Genomic DNA, 21,956 nt, shown 5'->3' on the forward strand with positions numbered 1-21,956 from the left:
CTCTGACCACACGCACATCATCTACATATATACACCACACACGGATACACGGAGCTATATAGCCTAGTTGCAAGTATTTTTAACACGACACTTTCCATTGTTCTTTACAATTTTCCTCCTTTTTTACTGGTTGTCCGATATCTCGGGGTTTAACAGCCAAACTTTGTGTGAAGACGACCAAAGATATAAGTCTTTTTAAAAATAGCTGAGGGAACCGGAAGTTTTATGAAAGCCGAATATATATTAATCATTAGGCTGTAAATTTTTACGCATTTATGAGAGAAAAGAATGTACAAGTGTTAACGGAGCACATATAACGTACGAATGCACAGATATATGAAACATCCAAAGTATAGTACTTGTTATATTTAACGATTAAATGAAACTTCTGTTTAGATTTCATTTTGTTTCATCGTGATCGTAAAAATATGAATTTGCATAAAAATCCGTAGTCTAATGATCATTAAGGCAAGCAGTGTTCCAATATCTTTGATACCGCAGCATCATGTCCGATCATATTTTTCAAATTTTCAACGCAATGAAAATCACACGTTCTGCTGTAAAACCAAGATATAAAGTTAATTATAATTAAGAGAAAAGAAAAATTGCGTATAACTTCCGCTTCTCCGGTTTTGCATGCAAGTTGAAAAAGGCGATACGCACAGCTTTCACTCTTCGTTATCTGCATCCTCGAGGGATAGCAGTTCAATCGAGTAGAACAAAGGAAGCACGGAGGGGAACTCTATCGAGGAACTTGTTGATCCCGCAGGTTGCTCCGCCACCGATACCACTGCGGCCGCCAGCGATCCCAAAACGGAGCAAAAACGAGAAACCGATCCCGATACAACTACCGACGAGACAGGAGGGTCAGACGAATCGACGGAAAGCCAGCGATCCAGCTCCACCTTCTACGTCGATTTTATCCTCTTCTTGGACTCACGATACGAACAACGAGAAGTTAATCGATCTGGGTCCGTTGCAGGCTCAGGATCAACCGGACAACCAAGAATATACGTTGAATTTTAACAGCAAGGAGACGCAAAATAATAATGAGGAGAACGATTTTGTGGCGGACTTCGACAAAGCGAATTTTGAAGAGGATTGCAAGCCGAATGAGAAATCCAGTTTCGAAGAGTTACAGAAGGCGTCGAAAGATTTAGAGAAGAGATTGCACGAGAGAATTGTGAAGAGCGCCGAGTCGAAGTTTAAGGATCAGGCTAGAGAAGGAAGACAGAGACAGGGGGCGAATGTGCAGAATAACAGGTGAGAGAAATTGATGCGATTCGTAGATGAGAATACCAAAGGAGAGGTGGAGGGATTTAAATTTTATATCAATGTATGTGCCTTTTCATATCATAATATAATTAATCAAATATGCAAGAACCGAATTTATTTCCATTTGTGCACTTAATCAGTCAATTATTGATGATAATCGGGAGGATTAGTGGGAAAGAGGTGCGAGAGTATACCAGCTTTTTCAGTAGCGAGATAATTATAGTAAATAATATATGCATAAAATTCAGATTTATCCAAAGAATCTCGTTACAAATTTTCGTTGCAAAAATATTTATTCCGTTTCTTTTTTCTTTTTTTTTTTTTAATAAGGATTTTTCCCAATTTTCTAAAATTTGTCTTTACTCGCAATTTCCTCAAATTAAAAGTTTCATCATTTTCCCTCCGAACCCCTAAATTATCTCTCAAAATATCATTTCTAACCTCGCATCATCCAGCGATTTTCTTTCCTTTTAACCTACCCACGCGTCAGAGCCGAGCTTCCAATGAAATTCCCCTCGTTCCACGTAACGTTGGTTCGCCCTAAACTATGTCACCGTGTCACCCCGGCGAAATCACGTTAGGAAACTTTGTTGCACGCGTGCAACAACGCGAATTCCAAAATGAAGCTAATATTTCCAAGTAGAAGGAAGAATCTCAGTGTTTCTTCGTGAATGACAGTAAGCAATTACATCGTTGGAAAGCGTTCGCGTACGGTAGAACGTACGTGGAGCTACTATATTTGAGAGACGTTTTACAATGGCTATACAAATTTCTCAATGAAGAAGTCTTTCAACAAAATGTAATACTTGATCCTAACTAATTAGTATTAACCAACAAGTGACTAATTAATTAATTCGTATGTTTGTGCTATAATAACTGCAATAGTGTTCAAGTACTTTTTTCAGTCACAGTATGTGGAAGACAGAATTTATAAAATATCTTATTTATTTGTATAATATCTAATTTATAAAATATCTCCAATTGGCCATTTGTCAAATTATCTGTTGTTTGTTTAGGGATTTCATTTTTACTCAATATTTTTTGCTCTTCTCGCTCCTTCCTTGATATATACATATAGATGACTGTGTTGTAAATACGATCATTTCAACGTCATATTTCAAAAATGATAAAATAATAAAAAATAACGTTTTTAATATCATACCACAAAAAAGTGTTTCTGTTACATTATAATCTAGTCAAACTCGCATTCCTTCCACTGCAATTGGCCAACTTTCTAGCCACGAATGGTACAGACGAGCGTGTTCGAGGCAGAGGAATTAGCGTCGAGACGCTACGGCCGATTACGCTCGCGACAGACTAAACGAAGCGTGAGCTTCGACTCTATCTCTGCGTTCGAGTAGACGTTTCGTTGAAACGATCTGCCGTGGTCGTAAACGGCCCTAATACTCTGCTCGCTCGCCACGTGCGTTTTAGTGCTCCGGAGGATGAGGATAAAAGCATCCTCCGTATTTCGAGGGAACGTCGACCGCTTCTTTACAATTTTAGTACACCTGACGGATAGATATTGCAGTTTGACGACGGAAAATGGTTCATAACAGAAGATTAACTCGTTAACCAAAATTTCCACGATGGTAGAGGTTAAAAAAAGTTAATAAAAGGTAAATCAATTTCTGTTGGGTCGACTTTTGCCCTCGCAAATTTGAATATGATTATAATTTTTTTTATGCAAACGAAAGAGAAGATTCTTAAATAAGAGAATTACTATGTCAAAAAAATTTCAGTGATGATGTAAAAACTAGTTACGATTTCTCTTACAAAGGTTACAATTTACAAGGTACAGCTATTAATCTTTACATACAAATTTCGTACGGAATTAAAAAATTTACGCGAACACAAACAAGTGAAATACAAAGAAGAAACAAGACGGCGACGTCGTTAATTCAGACTTCCTTCCATTCTTAGCACCGGAGTTTAATAGAATTCTACTTCTCGCGAACACCTTTGCCCTCATTTCGTTATTACGAACTTCGGTTTAGAATACCTCGCTCCCTCTCGTACTTGTTACGAAACAAAAAGGGGAGCGATGGTTTGTTAAAGGCCGGCGAGACATCAAAGGGGTGGCGGAGAAAACATACATCACCACTCGTGGTAATTTCACCTCAAGAGAACTCCGCGGGGCACTTTTTTAATAAATCAAACGACGATGGAACTTACGGGGCTAATTTAATCGACCGTAATCCACCCTACATGCCTTTCTCATTCGCCAACTTTTTCACTCCCTTACGATCTCACGATGGTTGCTCGTTCGTTTGTTCGACAGGCTTCAGTCGTCGAAGACGGGGAAGGAAGGTTGCAAGGAAACTGCAGACAGAAAGTCTCGGGAGAAAATTGCTATGTCCCGGAGGGAGGCCCTGCAGGACGACGAGACGAAGTTTGCAGCCCTGGTGAGGTTGCATCGCGAAGCAGAGAAGAGATGCAAGTTCGAAGAGCTTCAAGCCGCCTCCAGAAAGCTTGAGAGACGGCTATACGAGGAGGACGATCACCTCAGAGCGAACAAGGAGAGGTCTATCGGCAGGTAAGTACCTGCAGACTTTACAAGTTTGGAAAACACCCGAGGTTGTAGAGAATCGAATTCAGAGAATCGTATAACGACGATAAACATGGAGTTATTTCTTAAACTAGATAGATTGTTCTCAATATTTTTATAAGCTTGTAATCAAGGTTCCTAACGAGCAGAAGATATTTTTAAATTTGCCAATAATATTGTTTAAAGTATTAACGTGTGTCGGACGCTTTCGAAATGTTGCAGCGGTATTTAAAAAGATATATAACGTTTCTAATTATTTCTAAAGTTCCAAATAAGTAGAAGGATATTTTAAGATCTTTCGACAATATTACTTAAGAACCTAACTTGAGTCGTAAATCTCTAGGATATTGCAACGGTATTTCAACGGATTTTATAACGTTCCGAATTATTTTCTGGTATCTTTCCCTCTCGACGATTTTACGCTATTTTTCATGTCCCATAAAAGATTCTTACATACATACATTCTACAAAATCTCAGTCTCGTCCATTTGTCGTGTTCCCCCTGTATTTCGAACATTGCGAAAAGAAGACTAAAAGACCTCGTTCAAATACATTTTTCTTTCACCAAAATCAGGTACGAGGAGCAGAAATCCGCGGAAACGGGACCGCGCGGGAAACACGAGCCGGAGATGGATAGGGTCAGGAATATTTTGCAGCACAATCTGAGGAAGGAAAGGAACTGCGAAAAATTGGAAAAGCTACCGAAGGCGACACAGACGAACCTTCCGCCACCCCTGAGCGCGATCTCACAGAGCTCCGTACCAAAGCCTATCAGCGTTCGACAGGACAGCAATGTTTCTTCGGATAGCTTCAGTCAGACTAGCTCGCCTAGTTATACCAGCAAGACTATGGAGGCTCCTCTACTACCCCATAAATACGGAAAAGTACCAGGTAAAAGTGAATTTGACGATTGTTGTGATAAAAGAAATAGATTTAGATTTTATCGTTTGACGTTCACTGTATTTTAATTTATTCGAAATATTTATTAATTCAACCAAAGATCAATTATTTGCTCACCTATATACGTCATATGAAAGAATTCGCATTATCCTCGCTAGTTAAAAAAAATTGCGAAATGCGCAGAATATTGTATAAAATTAAAAAGTGCCATTAATTTCAAAATAGGGAAGAAAATGGATAGTCCTTTATCAGGAACATCAAAATTTTTACTTTCTCTTTTTTAGTTAGCGATCGGCTTCGAATAAAATAAACAAATAGAACTTGGAAGTAGACTTGAATTTTTTATTTTTAGAGATACTGGGCGTCGAAGTTGAATTTGACGCTTCAAGCGAAAGAAATAGGTTGAGATTTCGGAATTTAGCAGACATACTTAACCGAGCTATGACCGATATCTGAGAAATTTCGCAGCGAGTACGGTTGGTGATGGATCGAGTCATGTAACCGATGCCAAGCACTACGTGACGCGTCTTAATCGCACGTTTCGCGTCGTTTAATTCCGTTAACGTAACAAATCCACGCGATTTTCCAAACTAACCCCACCTATCTAACACGTTTACTAGAAGCAGTTCCACCGATCGTTTAAACCTATTTTACATCTCTGACAAATCACGTCTTTTCTGTGTGAATTTCTACTGTTCAAACATTTCGTTCCAATATTCCTCCGTATCAGACTCAACGATTTAATTACAACCAAAAGGAGAGAGGGGGAAAAAAAGTGAAATGACTCACTCCTCTTAAAAATCGATCTCAATTAATCATCCTGGTACTCGTGTCATTTCCCCTACCTCCTATTCAATTGCACCGCCTCGTTTGTTACAAAAGCTAGCCGTCGCGAAGCTTCTACGTGACACGAATCCAGCCTTTCGTTTAACAGAAACAGCACGTTATAACGTATCCTCGTCTTTTAACCGCTTCTGTCGCTCAACGATCCTGCTAATGTTAATGAAAATTTCTGACGGGATTTTCAGATAGGGCACTGGTGTCGGAGCCGGACAGTTCGTCCGGACGAACGATCACCAAATCGACCAGCACACCAGCGAGCCTGCAAGCAATCGTCAGAGTTCACGGTGGTAACAACGGCTCCTTGCATCACAAGGTAAGCGGCCCGGGGACGTTTTCAATGCGCAGATACGAAAGCCCGTTACGTAACGGCGAAAACGGCACGATTAATTCTTTCGCGCTCCGTCGTTTATCGATTGCGTTCGTTTCCCACGCTGTTGTTACGTAACGTCGAACGGATGGATAGGGAGAGTGAGGAAGAGGGAGGATGCAAGAGGAAGGAAGAACGATATGGAGAGATATACGCGCGGAATTAAGGGTCAAACGATTTCTGAAGGCTCGTCCGCTCGGCCGAGCGCGGATTTGAAGGCCAGCATCGACTCCAAAGCGAGCTTGTTGACACGTTGCAGAAAGCCGGAAACGTTTGAAGTCAATTCGGTTTAATTGGTCACCCGGAAGCTGGCCCTGGTTGCGCGGAGATTGAATTGCCGAAGGATTGAAGATGATGAAAGTTTGTCGTTTACTCCTTCTGTGGCCCTTTTGGTTAAGCTCTATAGTAGAATGAAGTAAATAGATCGTCTGTGTAATCTTGAAATATCATATTTAAACTTCGATCGGGGAACTTGGTATGAATTATTTGACATGGATAACTTGGGTCATGAGTAATTGTAAAACTTCTGCCTGCATTTCAGTTACATTACTTTAATTTTAATTCACGTTGCATACTTTATACGATAAATACTATAGATGTAGCGTCCATCGATCCTCGTGGGAATGGAAAGACATAGTACAAATTAACATGAAATATTGTGGAATTAAGCAAGTTAAATTAGATTGTTGTGTGCTGCTCGTATCGTTCGTTGACGTTAATTGAGGGTCAAAACTGGTTTCGATATTGTTAGTGATATTTTATGAGCCATAAGTTACAAATTGCCGCGTCTAATAATCCCTCTTGCATAAATGTAGTAAAAAGTGAAATTGGATAAGTTCTTTACCAACGTCGAAAAGTAATAAAACAGTCGAAATTCTACGAGTGTTGCCAAGTTTCAAACTCAGCTGAATATTTGACTTATAAAAAATACTGTCTGATAAGCTATTATACAGCAGGTTTAGATATTTTGTAATTTTATTGAAAATCATTCTCGAAACACAAGATTAAAACGTGATTAAAACACAGAATGAAATGGAGGTCACACGTAATCGCCTCGATATGGGAATTTCAATGTGTTTTCGCGAACGATATCGGCGGTGATCGCGGCGGGTTAACGCGATGGCCGGAATAAATGAACGCAGGATCGTGCGTTTCCATGGGGATCGATAACTCGCGTCATTTGTTCCTTTTGTTCAGAATCGGAGGAACGGCCGCGTGTTCTTTCCGAGTTATGTGCTCGATAGCGGTGGGAAATGTCGGGAGCCAGTATCGAACCCAGGCTGATATCACTTTACATCGAACACCGGCGGCCGTTATTAACGCCGAAAATAGCAGTAAGCCCAGATAATATTTGCGAAAATTTCCAGGACAGGTGCGAGTCGATGCAACGTTTATGAAACCGACAGTCTACCATTTTAATTGCTTCGTTTGTTGGTTTGTCGTTTCGCGTTCTCCTCTTCGTCGATTAGCTTTATTGAAAATAAATGACTTCGTGGAATTTTCCGTACCGTTAATGAGATGTTCCGATGAAAGGTAAAAACGCGATGTTTATTATGTCATCGTGACGTTGACACAAATCGTTATTGACGTCTGTAGCATTGATCGATAGTTCGACAAAATTAATAAACGAAATTAACTGACTTCAGTGTTGCAGATTCGGTTTAAATATAACCGAGAAGTGATTCTAAACTTTTTCACAATTATGTACTTTAAATATATAAATATATAGAAAGAGAGGGTCTAGGTATCCGATAAATATGACTTTACATAATAATCGAAACTAGAAATCGTCTCACTATGTGTCTAAGAAATGCGTCTAAGTAGAATGTGTCTGACTAGAGCGCGCCTGACTAGGACACGACTGAGTGGTGACGACTGAATTTACTTAAACACTTTATTTTTACGATAGCGTTTACTGTTTTACGTAACGTGTACTGTTTTACGCATTATAGAAGGATATAAAGAATGGAATTAATGCATTTTAATCACGAATGAGTTTCCCATAGTGAATCACATAGTGGAACTCGATATTACAAAACTCCAATGCCATTTATTCCGCGTATATCAAAGGACATTAAAAAGTAACAACGCAAAAACGTTTACTGCACTAAAATTAAGACCAACGAAGCTCTTTGTACGACCGTTAAAATTAATTCTGCCGAACATCCTCCAGCTCCTCCCACCTATAAAACCAACCATTTTTTACATCACAACCACTTCAAATAAAAAATCACGACTGTGAAAAAGTTTCTAATGTAATTACCGGCGAGTGAAGGATGGCAAGGTCGCTTTTTCGTGCGTCGAAATGGAAATTTCGTGGAAACGGAGGTCGAACGAAGTTAAAAAGCGACGAGGAATTCGGCGAGTCGGGTTTGTCAGCGAACGTAATTTGTCGTTCGCCGGTGCGATAGGACTGTGAGGAAATAATAATCGATATTTGGTGCCAGAGGGTCGACTAGTGCGTACCAACATGTAGTCAGCGTGCGTTGACTCCTCAAACACGGATCTGTTGCGAGCATGGTACGCTCGGCCGACATCGCTAGCTAATATTTCCCTCTATTCGTGCACCCGATATACTTCCAGGGAATTATGTAAGCGACGACGAGTCAGCCTTTCCCTTGTCGTTCTAGCTCACCACATCGAGATCATTCTCTTTCTGCATGACTATCTAGATATTCGTTTTTGTATGAAAACTGGGATACGTGGATCGTAGATGAAAATTGAATATGTGGATTATGGAAGATTATTTGATTGAAATGATCGATAGTATTGAATGGGGGAGCTTAGGCTAATGATTTGAAAAGAATGAGATTGATTTGATAATTTATAAAGCCTTCTCTAGACTATTCATAATTTCTATCCTTTTGTGAACAATTTCTTATATCGTGGAAACTGGTGATCTCGCAGTTTTGGCCACTTTCGTATCGATGTAAGTTGTCAAAATAAAAGTTAGTAAGAAATTTCATATAAAACAAGTTTAATATGAAATTATGTTTCGTGCTAAAGCTTGCTTATAAAAAGATATATAAAAAGTTGTCCACAAATTGGGTAAAGAAATTAGTTTTCAAAGTTGTGGTTAAGTTTAAGAAAAGTTTACTACCGTTGTTTTAATTATCATCGTTAATATCATGGTGCCTTTCATGACCATTATATTGATAAAAATTAATCTAAGAAATTAAAGCTCTATTACTTCTACCTAAATAAGTTTGAAAAATCCAAAACCATTAACGCCAACTACAATAGCTTCCCTCAAATCGTTTTCAGATAATCAGTGACATGACTAGCAGACATTATGTGACTAACGGCAGCCTGCGCTTCAGATTCGTGCAGGTATTTTTCAATGCTGTCGCGTTGTTGATCATCGCCGGAGGTCTGACCATTTACTTCAAGTGTAAGTAGACACCATTTTTATCATACTTAAAACGTATCGTGTATCCATTTGTCAACGGCACGACGTACATGTACGCGAGTGTAATCGCAATGAATTGCCGATGAAACGTGGAACGTTGTTGCACGATCGTCGGTGACAAACGTAAATGTTGGTGACGTTAGGTGGTATAATGCACGAGCACGTAGCACGAGGAGCTTTGTGGTAGCGAAAGATCAATAGAGCTCCCAGTTCCCGCGTGCTACTTGCTTTCAAACATCAACACCGGCTTCGCGTGCAACTTTCTTCAATGCACCCGTTGTTTTCTATCGGTTTTTTCCCCAGTCATCGTTATTCTTTTGTTTAATTTTAATTAGTCGTAGTGTTTAATTTACATGGTAACATGGAGAGGAGACGAAGATATAATAAAAACTGTGAACTGGAATCGTGTTAATTTTGGGAAATATCAGTTTGCGTAAGAAGTTTGAGTTTATTCCGCGAGAATGTTGATGGAAGAAAATTGCACGTTTCGCTCGAGTACCCGAAAGAGTGGCTCGTAATGTGTCGCGCGTGGTGGTGCACAATGACAAAAGGCACTCGAGCGTATGAAAACCGTGTCGTACAATACTTTTCTTGCAGCATCCATTAGACGTGCGTTAATCAAAGGGGACGTGGTGAAATATCGCCAAACAGGATATGAAAGGTCGGATCTTAAAACTAAGACTTTCCGAAGTTCAAAGTTGCTCGATTTTTGGGCTGTTTCGCTTGCTACGAATTAATTTAATGATTCACACGAAAATCCTAAAATTAATAATTATAATAATTACAATAAAATTAAAAATCATAAAGTAGGTTTCCAAAATGAATTAATAATGCGTCGACAATTACTTCACGGATATCACTGTCATTCTCACTTTCCACTAAATTTCTACCGACGATTTTCTGACTTGTTGAAGCCGTATTTAATTGCAAGACGATTGCTAAAATTAGACTGTATAATGCAAAATATACGAAAATCAGTCATCATTGAGGGACGTTGTGAAATACGATAGGTATATGCAGGACCGCAATAGAAATAATCGACGCGGCGTATCAAGCATCCGTATGAAACCCGACGCGGTCCATAAATTGCACGGACTTGGGTCAGTCGGAACGAAACGAGAGTACGTACTTGTACAGTGCACAGACGTCCTCAATAAATTAATATTGATTCGTTTACGACCAAAATATGAAACAATGATTGAGAGTTACATAAAGATAAAATTACTACGAAAAATAAATTACGTGATTTAGATATTGTCAAGAAGCTGACTGCGATAAAAAGATTTTCATAATTTAAAAACAGAATGTAATTTAATTCAATTTCTTCAAACTTCGTATAATTGTGATAATAATAATAATACTTGTAAAAAAATCAATCAAATAATTCAATATATTAAATTGACTGAAAGAAAGGTATTAAAAATGAAATGTTGCATTAACACAACCTCGATCCTTAGTGTATCAACTTAAAAGTACAAAACAACCAATTTATTTGATAAAAACTATTTGGTTTACAGCGTATCCAGAGACGCTTATACGAGTAGAGAACAAAACGATCTACACGAACATGGTCACGTTCACGGAACGAGTTCCAGCGGTGACCGAGGAAAGGAATCCGGCACCAGGAGTGTGTCTGCCCGTAATCGTGACCTTCTGCAGGTACCATAAGGTAAGCCTCCCACGTTCAACCATTGTCCACGTGCCGTGCGTGATTTTCTTGGAAATAATTTCCAATAAGCTCGCATGGAATCCGCCCACGAGATTCTCCGGAGTCGTCGAATCGAATTAAAACAATGCATGTCACGCGTGTCGTCCGATCGCTGTATTTTTATCTATACTCAGCTATGCAGAAGACGCTCAAGGTATCGTGGACTGCTCCTCCGCGTTCATAGTATTTCTCTTTCGTTTGTTTCACACTTAGCAAATATTTGAAATTAATCTTTCTTTAGCGCGGAGTTGAAACTAATCTTTCTTTCGTTCGAATCGCGATTCAGAGAACAGAGTTTTAAATGTTTGGCTATTTGAAACGATAATATTAAGGAAAAAGAAGTTCTCAAATTATTTACAGAAATTGCAAGATTTTTTTATTGTATCAGACAATTACTGTTCTGTAATAGAATTTTATTTGCCGGTAAGAATAAAAGTTGTAATTAATTCTTACATCGATTTGGACACTAGAAACCAATAAATGTGATTATTTGATATCGGTACGGTGATAACACGATAATAACGTAGAGCGTAGTGGTATACGATTAAAGTAAAATTAAATAATAGAACTTCCATTGATATAATTTCAAATTGTAAGCCGCGCGAAGTTATAGAGGGCTAAGTAATTTAACTGAAAACATTTCAACTCGTGTGTGTAAATTTCGACGAAAAGTCCTCGAGAGAAAGAGAGAAATAGGATAATGATAATTTTGCTCGCAAGTTACGACGCGCGAAGGTAAGTGGTACGTCGGGACGTTCTAATTAAAATGGAGTGAGCCAGACGCATTTACGTGTGCCGTTTCGTTGTTGATTCCCTCAGATCCCGTATAATTTCACCATCTTCCCGAATTACATGGGCAATTTCGGGCAACGCGACGCCCAGCACGAGCTAGAGCTTTATGGTGCCGTGATCGACGTCAAATGCTACGAATTGGCCGCTCTCTTTCTATGCAGCGTTTTTGTGCCGAAATGCGGATCTCGGGGCCACGTGGTGCGACCCTGCCGTAGCCTCTGCTTTCGTAAGTTATCCGTTCATTCTCTTTCTTCAAGATAAATCACGTCAGACCAGATTTAATATCGATTTAGGTCGTTAATTACTTGAGAGACTTTGTTTGATCAGCGATGGCTATATTATATTTGGATGACTACGCTTCTTTCACCAATTATTTGATTTTCATGATGTTTGTTCTATATCTATGTTCGTTAATAGTTGCACACTATCTATCATATAACAATAATATGTTGACAAATAATTTTAATAAAACGCCTAAGTTTGTACTGTACAATTTTGCATGCGAGTCGCTCATTGTCATGCTAATTAATTCCATGAATTAATATTACGTTGAGGCAACCGATGCTGTAAACGTAATCTTTTTTAATTGAATTAAAAATTTGTGATTATTTATGCTGCCTCCGTACGATCAATAAATTTATGGAAATAGGTTATTTGTTTCATAAAGTGTTGAATACTAATCGCATCCCTGGGTAATGAAATGCAGTTTCCGTAAGTTTCAGTAAACATAGTTTATTATAAATTTCTTGAGGAATTTGGCTTTCTCTTTAGATACCAAGAGACGGTGTGGGTTTTTCCTGGAAGTGTTCGGCCTGACTTTGCCGGAGTATCTGGAATGCGATCTGTTCCCTGAGAATTCCAATCCGGACGAGTGCGTGGGACATCAAGAAGTGCTGGAGGCAGCTCGAAGAGCTGAAAGACCTGGTAAGTCGTATCACGACACTCTTCACCCTCATTTTCTTCGATTGCGCTAACAAAGATCGTACGATCTTCGAAACCTACTTATTTCCGTATACTCTGAACTTCCTAAGGCTCCGAGTCGAAGTCAATTCTCGAAGGAAGAAGCACGCTCTTCGAAATCCATTTATTTTTCTATACCATTTCCTCGGATCTCCTGCACTTCTCATCCAATTATTATTTACACACATTGCAAATCTATCAAAATCTATTTATTTCTTCTATAGTCGGTTCCTTATCTTCTGAGCTTTCTAAAGCTGTGATTCAAAGGCAATTCTCGAGGAAAGAAGCCAATCGCGATTTGCGCACCTTGCAAATCCTTCGTTGATACAAAAGTTCGATAACCGGATAAAAGTGCGAAAGAGGCAAGTCGATTCGAACCAAGTTCTTTGTCCGTCGGCCATGGGCGTTTCGTCATTTTCGGTAGCCATTTATTCGGTTCCTCTGGCACGGATAAGCCTAGAGGATAAAGTCCGAGCATTTGATAAAGAGATGGATAATCGTGGGATTAAAATAATCTCACCGAGACAGCCGGAGGACGACTAGAATATAGACGACCCACGTTAAAACGCTGGAAAGACGCGGCCGTCTCCATCCACGCGCTTCTTAAAACTCTCTATCTCGTTAGAATTAAGAAAACGAGTTCGCAAACCGCAAACTTTTCACAAACTAATATGTTTGAACGTTTCTTAAAACGATGCTTTTATTCTTTATTCATTCATTCGTGTAGTAAGACGATAATCTTGAAATAAATACTTAATGGTGCTTTTTATATGGGGAAGTTGATGTTATTATTTTGTTGAAAATTTGATTCAGAGTGAATTGTACGTATTTTATTCGCTTAAAATATTTTCTTCCTTCGAAAGAGATATTTTTAAATAACATCTTACGTTAAATATTCTATAAAAGGCGTAACCTAAATAACATAGCAATCCATCATTTTTCTATTCGATGTAACGAAGCGTTTAAGAAATCAGTTTTACGTGAAGAAAAATCTGATCGCACATAGATCAAATGAATTTTCCTTCACCAAAGGAAGAAGAAATGTCTATCAAGTTACAAAACCATGGTTTTAAACAATGATAATAAATCGGTCGCTGCGAACAACGCTCTGCAAATCACAAAACTACTTTCGAATCTCATCAACCAACGCTTCGTAGTTGCCGGAACAATGAGAGACCGGAAATATTTACGCGACTTCGTTGTTCGTCTTTTGTTTAAGCAATTCCTTGGCATCGAGATGAAACCGGACTAATTGCCGACTAACCTGCTGAACCTATGTTCATTGTTCGCGCGTTCATCCACGTGTACGGCTCTTTTGTTTGCCGCGAAATGGTCTCCATTGTTGACCATTCGTCGTGTTCCCGGAAAGCCGCGTTTATCCACCAATCGTCCCGAAGCAATTCGATTTTCTTAATCGTCCCTGTGGTTCCGTTTAATTACATCCTCGGTGATTCTTAGCTTCGTCCGATCGAGTAAATACAGAGTATGTCGACCATCTTTGGCTTGCTAGACGGATCCAAGTGAAATTACGCATCACTAGTCAGGCGTAATTCGATTCGAACATCGTTGTGTTTATCGCGTCGCACCGACCGAACTTGGACAAAGGACTCGGAAAATCGACTTACTTGTGATTTTATCGAATAGGTTCCTTCGTGGAAAATGTGAAGGAAATGTAGGTTCTTAGAATGTTTGTGGATACGAGATTAAAGAGTGATGGTATTTAATTACGGAAAATTTGCAGCTAAATTGATGTAAAATAAAATTGATTTAATATCGTCATAAAAGAAGTGCATTAGAAGACAAAGCTATATGCTAATACTTTTTATAGCCGAGGTATTATATGTTCAGTTTCTCGTGAAATCGGACGTTTCACGTGCTACAACCTAATATTGAATATAAAATACATAAAAATGTAGGACCTCTGGCTCCAACTTATCGCTTTTCTTCCTTGATAAATTTCACTCTTTATAAAACGGAAACGTATAACAATCCCCTTTTCACAGTCAACAGAATCCCCCTCGAAAAGGTTCCAACAAACGAGAGAACGACTTCCTACCGCGGCTGCCTCTCCGTTCAGTAGTAGAAGTTGATTTTGGTCGGACGTTCCGACCGACAATCGGCAGGTTAAACGATCGCTGGTCCAAGGTACACGTTGCAATCGGTGAATGGAGCCAGGGCCGAGGGAAAGTGCCGGAAAGTTTCGTTATCGATCGAAGCCGACAGAGTGCAATCGAGGATCGATTCACTCGCTGTCTGATAAACTGATTCATTTGCGTTCGCGGTTAATTGAAATTAAATTGCGCCCTGATTACAGGGTCACCCCATTCGATTCCTTCTGTCGCGATTTCTAACGCGTTTGCTTTTCTTTCCCTTTTTCCACGTCCAACAACTTTCCTCCTTTATATCCTCGCTATTTATACGCCGACTGGAAATATCGAGGAAATTTAGAATCCCTTTTGGAACGTCGCCCTTCAACGCGAATTTACGGCCACGTTCGAAAACTCGTCGACCGACGCGCTTTTTTCAGTCACTTTTTCCCCTTTCAACGAGCCCCCGGTTTAGTTAGCATATATCAGAATACATAAATTATATTTGACGGGCTATTCTTAGGGATTTGTAAAGAATTTCGTACGATCAGAATTAGTAATACGAAGTACTTTTAAATGGAATTTGAAATATTTGATCTGGCAGTTTAACTCTTGAGTGTTAACAGGCGTATTATGAATATATTATCTGCGTTATAGGTATTTGAATTTTCATTGAAGATATTTAAATTTTCATTAATCCTCGGTCGATGAAAACTTGCTCTTCTTTAATATGTCAAATAAATATCTTTAGAGTATCACATCTTGAAAGCACCATCTCAATTTTAAGCGAGAAATGTAACAACATAAAAAAGTTACAGCATTGTCTCATAAAGATGTTCGTTTCCGAAACTTACAGATGAAAAAAAATTTTTTTTTTAATGACATCATTTTGTTTGTTAACCTCTTTTTTTATCGAAACATACTGTATGAGGTTTAATGTATATTCCCACATTTTTTCGATCCGATGTTACTGCAATTTTTTGAACAACTATTTGCAAATTGAACAGGATCTGGCTGACTCAATGTGACAACCGAAATTTGTGAAACAAATGTAACAACCGATGATTAAAGTCGTATATCATTATGGTATTTGAATTTGGTATATTAAATAGGTATTTGAATAGTCGTTAAAGTCGTATCTCACTACGGCTAATGAAATTTTTTAATACTTTATATAACACGTAAAATCGTCTAAGGTAAATGTTTGAATACTTTCGTAAGCCACTGTATTACATCGTAGTTTTATGCGTAAAACAAATATGAATTTTACAGAAATGGTACACGATTCATTATTTATAATATAAATTTCCGAGAAGTCACGTATATTGATGTTCGATTGATATCAGGATGCATCAGCTCGCGTTACGATTTCGCGTGGCATGCGTGTCCCGCTGCTAATGGAAACTTAATTGCAAAATCTATATTAAACGATCGCGCTATGGGCGATTTTCGACGCTGGCCTGCTTTATGGAGTTCGCTTCGAGAGACTATGTACATGTATCTTAAACGAGCGTCACGATATACTTGCGGTGAATAAACATTTATCAAAGAGCCGTGAACGCGACATCTTCGTCGTTTTGCAACGAGGAAACCGATGTTTAAATACGCTGGAAAGATTCATGGCTGCTAGAACCAGAACATGAACAAATTTAACTCGCTAAATAGACCTTTGATATTATATTTGCCTTGGTACGAGTATATTCTCATGGTGTATTTTAAGTTGCTCCTAATTTTAATTACTACGAGAATTACGATAATTGAAGTTTCTTACAAAGAAGCTGACAAATTAAAAGAAATGATTTTATATTTAAGCAAATTGATAAAAATCCTTTTAAGGATTGAATATCCTTACGCTCTAATTTAATCGGAATTTTGTTTGTTTATAAGGATACAGGTTATAACAGGTATAACTACAATTTCTAATTTTAATTTCAGAACTAAGAAGATTAATTTCATAATTACTTTAATAAAATGTACATACCTAATCGTCAAATTTCTAAATTACGTGATATTATAGAAGCTTAAATGTTCGCTCGAAAGGGAAGATTTGTATCTAGAAATCTCATCGACGATTAACGTTATCGATCCTGCATTAATTATCTCAATACAAAGATATAAAAAAAGTGGATAACTATACCGTCCCGTAATACCTCAGCTTCACAATGAGCAAATCCCCAACCAGAAGACAATCACAGCCATTTATCATGCATTCTCTGATCCTCTATTCTTTCAATTTTTTTACATTTTCACGTTTCATCTGTTCCTCTTCCATTACGAGACCATCGAAAACTCTGAACAGGGGAAAACGTAAAAAACAAGATGAAAAAAATTGGAAATAAAATACAGAAACGAAGGAGAAACGCGAGTGTACGTAGTATATAGAAAAGAACTGTACTGTTAGCCATTTCTTGATGCACGCGTTGCACAGTATGCACCAGTGGGTTCCAATGCGATGGGACCAGATGCATTCCGGTTGACTGGCGATGCGACGGCTACTTGGATTGTGCGGATCACAGCGACGAGACTGAATGCGGCGAGTGTGCAGCCTCCTCTTCCTCTTCATCCTCCTCCGTTAACAGCACAAAGATCATGAAGAAACCCATCCTGGCGATGAACACTATGTCCAAGTCTGCTTTGCATTGCGGGGAAAGAAGATGCATGTCGGCTAACCACATCTGCAACGGAGAGATGGATTGTCCTTGGGGTCAGGATGAGCGATATTGCCGTAAGTGAAGCATTTTTGTTGTAGATGAGGGTAGTTGTTTTATTTGGAGTACAATATTTGTTAGATAATAGTTAAGGGTTAATAGATAAGAGGAAAATAGAAGCTGAGAGATAGCGTTAAATTATTTGGAAATGAATTTAGTAAAATTATATATTAGACAAATAAAAATAAATTATATGTTACACTTATCCTATAATGTAATGATTAAACTGCGTAATTTTTTACTTTTACTTTTAATTTAAATTAAATTAAATTAAATTAAATTACTTTTAAATTAAAATTTTAAACTGCGTAATTGTGCGTAATTTTATAAACGCAGAAATTTTGTTCGCCTACTAAATATCATTACGAGGACTATACTTTTTTTTAATATTTTGCCAGTGAGACTGAGTCAAAGAAATGGTGACGTAGGTGAAGGAAGGCTGGAGGTGTACCACGCAGAAATGGGCAAGTTCATGCCAGCCTGTATCCCTTACTGGGATTCGAATTCCGCTAAAACCATCTGCTCCATGCTCGGATACACGTAAGAACATTCGCAATAAAATATCCATTATATTATCTTGTCAGACGAAAGACAGATATCTGTCATGAAATCGTTTTAGGGCGCCGCTTTCATCCAGGTTGATGGCGCAAGGTATGAATCTTACTCAAAGAGAATCTAAGACACACCGGACGAACCTTCTAAAAGAATTTCAAGAATGTATCACGGATCAAGAAGCCTATCCAACTGCTGAGTTAACTTGTTCAGAATATGGTATGCTATTTTCAACTATTAATGAGTAGTAGACTATGGTCTTTTATATAATTTTTAATATGCAAAAAAATTGGAATAAAAATCTGAGACTTGTTAACGAGCTATACGTTTCATTATTGCAAATTTATAAATTTTATACAGCTTGTGGACGGAGAAACACGGTTTATGGGCACGTGAAAGCGAAAACGAGAATCGTAGGTGGTGTAGAATCAGCTCCTGGCGATTGGCCGTTTCTAGCAGCTCTTCTTGGAGGTCCTGAACAGATCTTCTACTGCGCTGGAGTTCTAATCGCAGATCAGTGGGTTCTCACTGCGTCTCATTGCGTGGGAAAGTTAGTCATCATATATCTTTCTCGATTTTTCTAAGAAACTTGAACTTACCATAGAGAAAATAATGAAACGTTATTTTACCAGTTACACTGATATAACTGGGTGGACGATACAACTGGGGATTACTAGAAGACATTCGCACACTTACCTTGGTCAGAAGCTGAAAGTGAAAAGAGTCGTTCCTCATCCAGATTACAATGTAGGTGTCGCTCAGGACAACGACGTGGCTCTTTTTCAGGTATACGGTAACTAATACGACTTTAATTTATATCTTTGAAATAATTATTTAAGGAAAATTTGTTTGCAATTATTTTTAGTTGGAAAAACGAGTCCAGTTTCACGAACATCTAAGACCAGTCTGTCTGCCAACAGCTGATACCCATCTAATACCTGGAACACTGTGCACTGTGATTGGCTGGGGAAAGAAAAACGATACCGACTGTATGTAATACGTCTTAACAGTATAAAGTGTCGACTGTTAAAATTATACGAGAATTTTTACGAGATCAATTTGTATGTAGCTTCTGAATACGAGCTAGCTGTGAACGAAGTTCAAGTTCCAGTCTTAAACAGAGAAGTGTGTAATCTGTGGATCACGTACAAGGAATTGAACGTCACCGATGGAATGATATGTGCTGGATATCCGGATGGAGGGAAAGACGCGTGCCAGGTAAATTTGGAAATTCTATAATTTCTCCAAATAAAAATTTCGACTTCGATCTTTAACACTAGAAATATCACAGCTATGATTGTTTATAGAAGCAGTCAGATTTTACAACAGTGCTCTTGTGGAAATTTAAATGATTTTATTTCGTAAAATACATAGATAAAATTTTATCTTTTTCCTTGATTTATACGCACATCATTTCATATACATTTCATTTCGATTTCTTTGGTAAAAATTTTATAGAAAAACTTCGTTTGATTTCTTCGGTGGAAATCTTAATTGTTGATAGCCCTAGCGTTCAAGTCAGAGTTTTAAGTAAATTTTCCCTTTTAATTAATAGGGCGATTCCGGAGGTCCTCTGCTGTGCCAAGACGAGCAAGACAAAGAGAAATGGTTCGTAGGTGGAATAGTTAGTTGGGGTATAATGTGTGCTCACCCGAAACTACCAGGGGTGTACGCTTATGTGCCAAAGTACGTGCCCTGGATTCGCAGTGAGATGGCCAAGTACTCTGACATAGGTATGGGCTAATTAAAGAATAAAGATCGCGATGACGATGACTCGCGTTAATAGGAGTCATTCACCGAAGAAGTATTCAGGTATTTAGTTAAGACAATAATTTGAATGACAATAAGTCTGGCCAAGAAACTAAAGAACTTTGTTAGGTGTCATGAAAAAGTATTTTGAAGGTATTAGTAATTATACACTTAGGTAGACGCGATTATTCCAGCCGTTTGTGTTGATATGTTAGCTTATAAAGATTCCAGTTTATTACCAGGACAAAATGTAAACATATTGATACAAATTCCCTTTTGAATAGCACATTTTGAAACATTGTACATTGATGAATCTTTCGAGAATATCTTTCTCTATAAAGACGATGCAATCTTAATTACGACAGACGCCTCGAGTTCAAAGTCTTCGTATTCCGTTTAGCTATGAAACTTTCTCCTTTCAACAAGTATTTTTACCGTGAACTCCTAGTTCTAATAATCCATGTACGATTATTTAAACAAAGTTCAGAGTCAAAGTAGGAAGTTGGTTGACGTAGATTAAGCAACGGTTTCGTATCTTTCCGATTTCCTACGACAATAGCTTTAAGCAATCAATTTAGACTTTTGCATTCTATTTCCATTTCTATGCAGAGGGTACTTTGAAACTTCAGAATAGACAAACGTCGACAAATTTCGATTCTACGTTGAACAATTTCTAAAAGCTTCTTTTACACTTTAACGATAAGAAATTTAGGTAAGAATGCAAAAGCAAAGGTGAAATAAGCGGAAACATATTAAGGAGAAAGAAAGCTTCAGACAACGAGCTCTCGTCGCCATTTTCTAGAAAGTCAACGCCCGCTTCTACTTTGAAAAAAGAAAAATCAAAATCAAAGTAAGTTAAGCAAAACTGTGCGCAAATTTCCCGTCGAAGTTAGAGGCGGTCAAAATTCTGCATCAGATGCGACAAAATAATTACAGCAAAAAAAAAGAGATAAGAAAGAAAATTTTCTATCACCGTCGGTTTTTCGAGGAACCGCGTACGTGCCACCAAGTGGTCGATAATTCAATGGGTGTGCGTTTTACTAAAGAACGTCTCTGTTCAATGGCAAATTTCGAAACTATGGCAATTAAAAATGATCATAAAATGAATAAACGGATCGTGATTTCTATACAAAAGATGCAAGATGAATTAAGACACGGTCGCTTCTGCTTTTAAAAAACTGTTAGGGATACTTTTGTACGAGTTTTACAAACGCACACCCAACGTAGGTAAAATACTATGCACACACTGCATGAGATGCATCAGTGCATTCGTAATAAACGTTTCGTTTAACTATAAAAGTCTACTTTAGAGTATTATCGATATGGTTAATCTAAGGTGTATGTTTGTTAACGTAGATGTAAATTATAATATGTATACGTGTTTAGCGTTGCGTGTATTAATTATATAGTAATGTAATGCACATGTGTAAGTATAGACCGAAGAAACATATATAAATACGTATGCAAAGATAGAGTATGTAAGCGTTAGGATCGGAGCTGAGTTCCATTCAATTGTTAGGTTCAGTTATTTTTAATGAAACTTGTTTCATAGCTAATAATGTAGGAAAATGTCTTTGCAACAATTTCAATCTGCCGATATCGTAAAATTTAGCAATCATTTAGCATTTCTTAATCTTTAAGAGATTAGAGGAAACATTATTTCCCGATTTTAAGTTCTAACATTGTAATATCTATAATTATCAATTTAATTTTCTCAGCTCTCTGTTTAAAGCTTGACAAATATACGTACTAACTATACTAATCTCCAGCCAGTGCTTCGAAGGCATTTATTCATAGCGAAAGCATTCGAAGCATAAGCAAAAATAGTATCCAACATTATAACTGATACAACGCTGCTTGTAGTAATTCATTAGAGCACTCGGCTAGCTTAGACGTTAGATTAACACATGTTGACTGAATTCTAGGGACAATACTCTGCACCAGCACTTTTTTGATCCGCACCCAGATGAGACGAAGATAAAAAAAAAAAAGAAGTGAACATAGTTTTTAAAAACGAGTATACTTTGTACTTGATATGTATATTGTTTATGAGAAGAA

The 21,956-nt window shown here is 38.0% G+C and overlaps 1 protein-coding gene across 1 annotated transcript in view; it reads left to right on the forward strand.

Annotated features, from left to right (window-relative positions):
- Nucleotides 1–19,893, forward strand: part of LOC117205164 — a 39,786-nt gene extending 19,893 nt beyond the window's left edge. The window contains exons 4-19 of the mRNA XM_033443307.1: nucleotides 770–1,263; nucleotides 3,557–3,811; nucleotides 4,398–4,714; nucleotides 5,752–5,879; nucleotides 9,198–9,324; nucleotides 10,860–11,011; nucleotides 11,870–12,068; nucleotides 12,614–12,766; nucleotides 17,318–17,614; nucleotides 17,996–18,137; nucleotides 18,217–18,368; nucleotides 18,510–18,699; nucleotides 18,782–18,935; nucleotides 19,015–19,138; nucleotides 19,219–19,367; nucleotides 19,705–19,893. Coding sequence (XP_033299198.1) covers nucleotides 770–1,263; nucleotides 3,557–3,811; nucleotides 4,398–4,714; nucleotides 5,752–5,879; nucleotides 9,198–9,324; nucleotides 10,860–11,011; nucleotides 11,870–12,068; nucleotides 12,614–12,766; nucleotides 17,318–17,614; nucleotides 17,996–18,137; nucleotides 18,217–18,368; nucleotides 18,510–18,699; nucleotides 18,782–18,935; nucleotides 19,015–19,138; nucleotides 19,219–19,367; nucleotides 19,705–19,893 — 3,222 coding nt within the window. The remainder of the gene's footprint in view (nucleotides 1–769; nucleotides 1,264–3,556; nucleotides 3,812–4,397; nucleotides 4,715–5,751; nucleotides 5,880–9,197; nucleotides 9,325–10,859; nucleotides 11,012–11,869; nucleotides 12,069–12,613; nucleotides 12,767–17,317; nucleotides 17,615–17,995; nucleotides 18,138–18,216; nucleotides 18,369–18,509; nucleotides 18,700–18,781; nucleotides 18,936–19,014; nucleotides 19,139–19,218; nucleotides 19,368–19,704) is intronic.
- Nucleotides 19,894–21,956: the final 2,063 nt, after the last annotated feature.

The sequence above is a fragment of the Bombus bifarius genome, unplaced genomic scaffold, assembly GCF_011952205.1.
Source record: "Bombus bifarius isolate JDL3187 unplaced genomic scaffold, Bbif_JDL3187 scf7180000007987, whole genome shotgun sequence".
NCBI classification, from domain to species: Eukaryota; Metazoa; Arthropoda; class Insecta; order Hymenoptera; family Apidae; genus Bombus; species Bombus bifarius.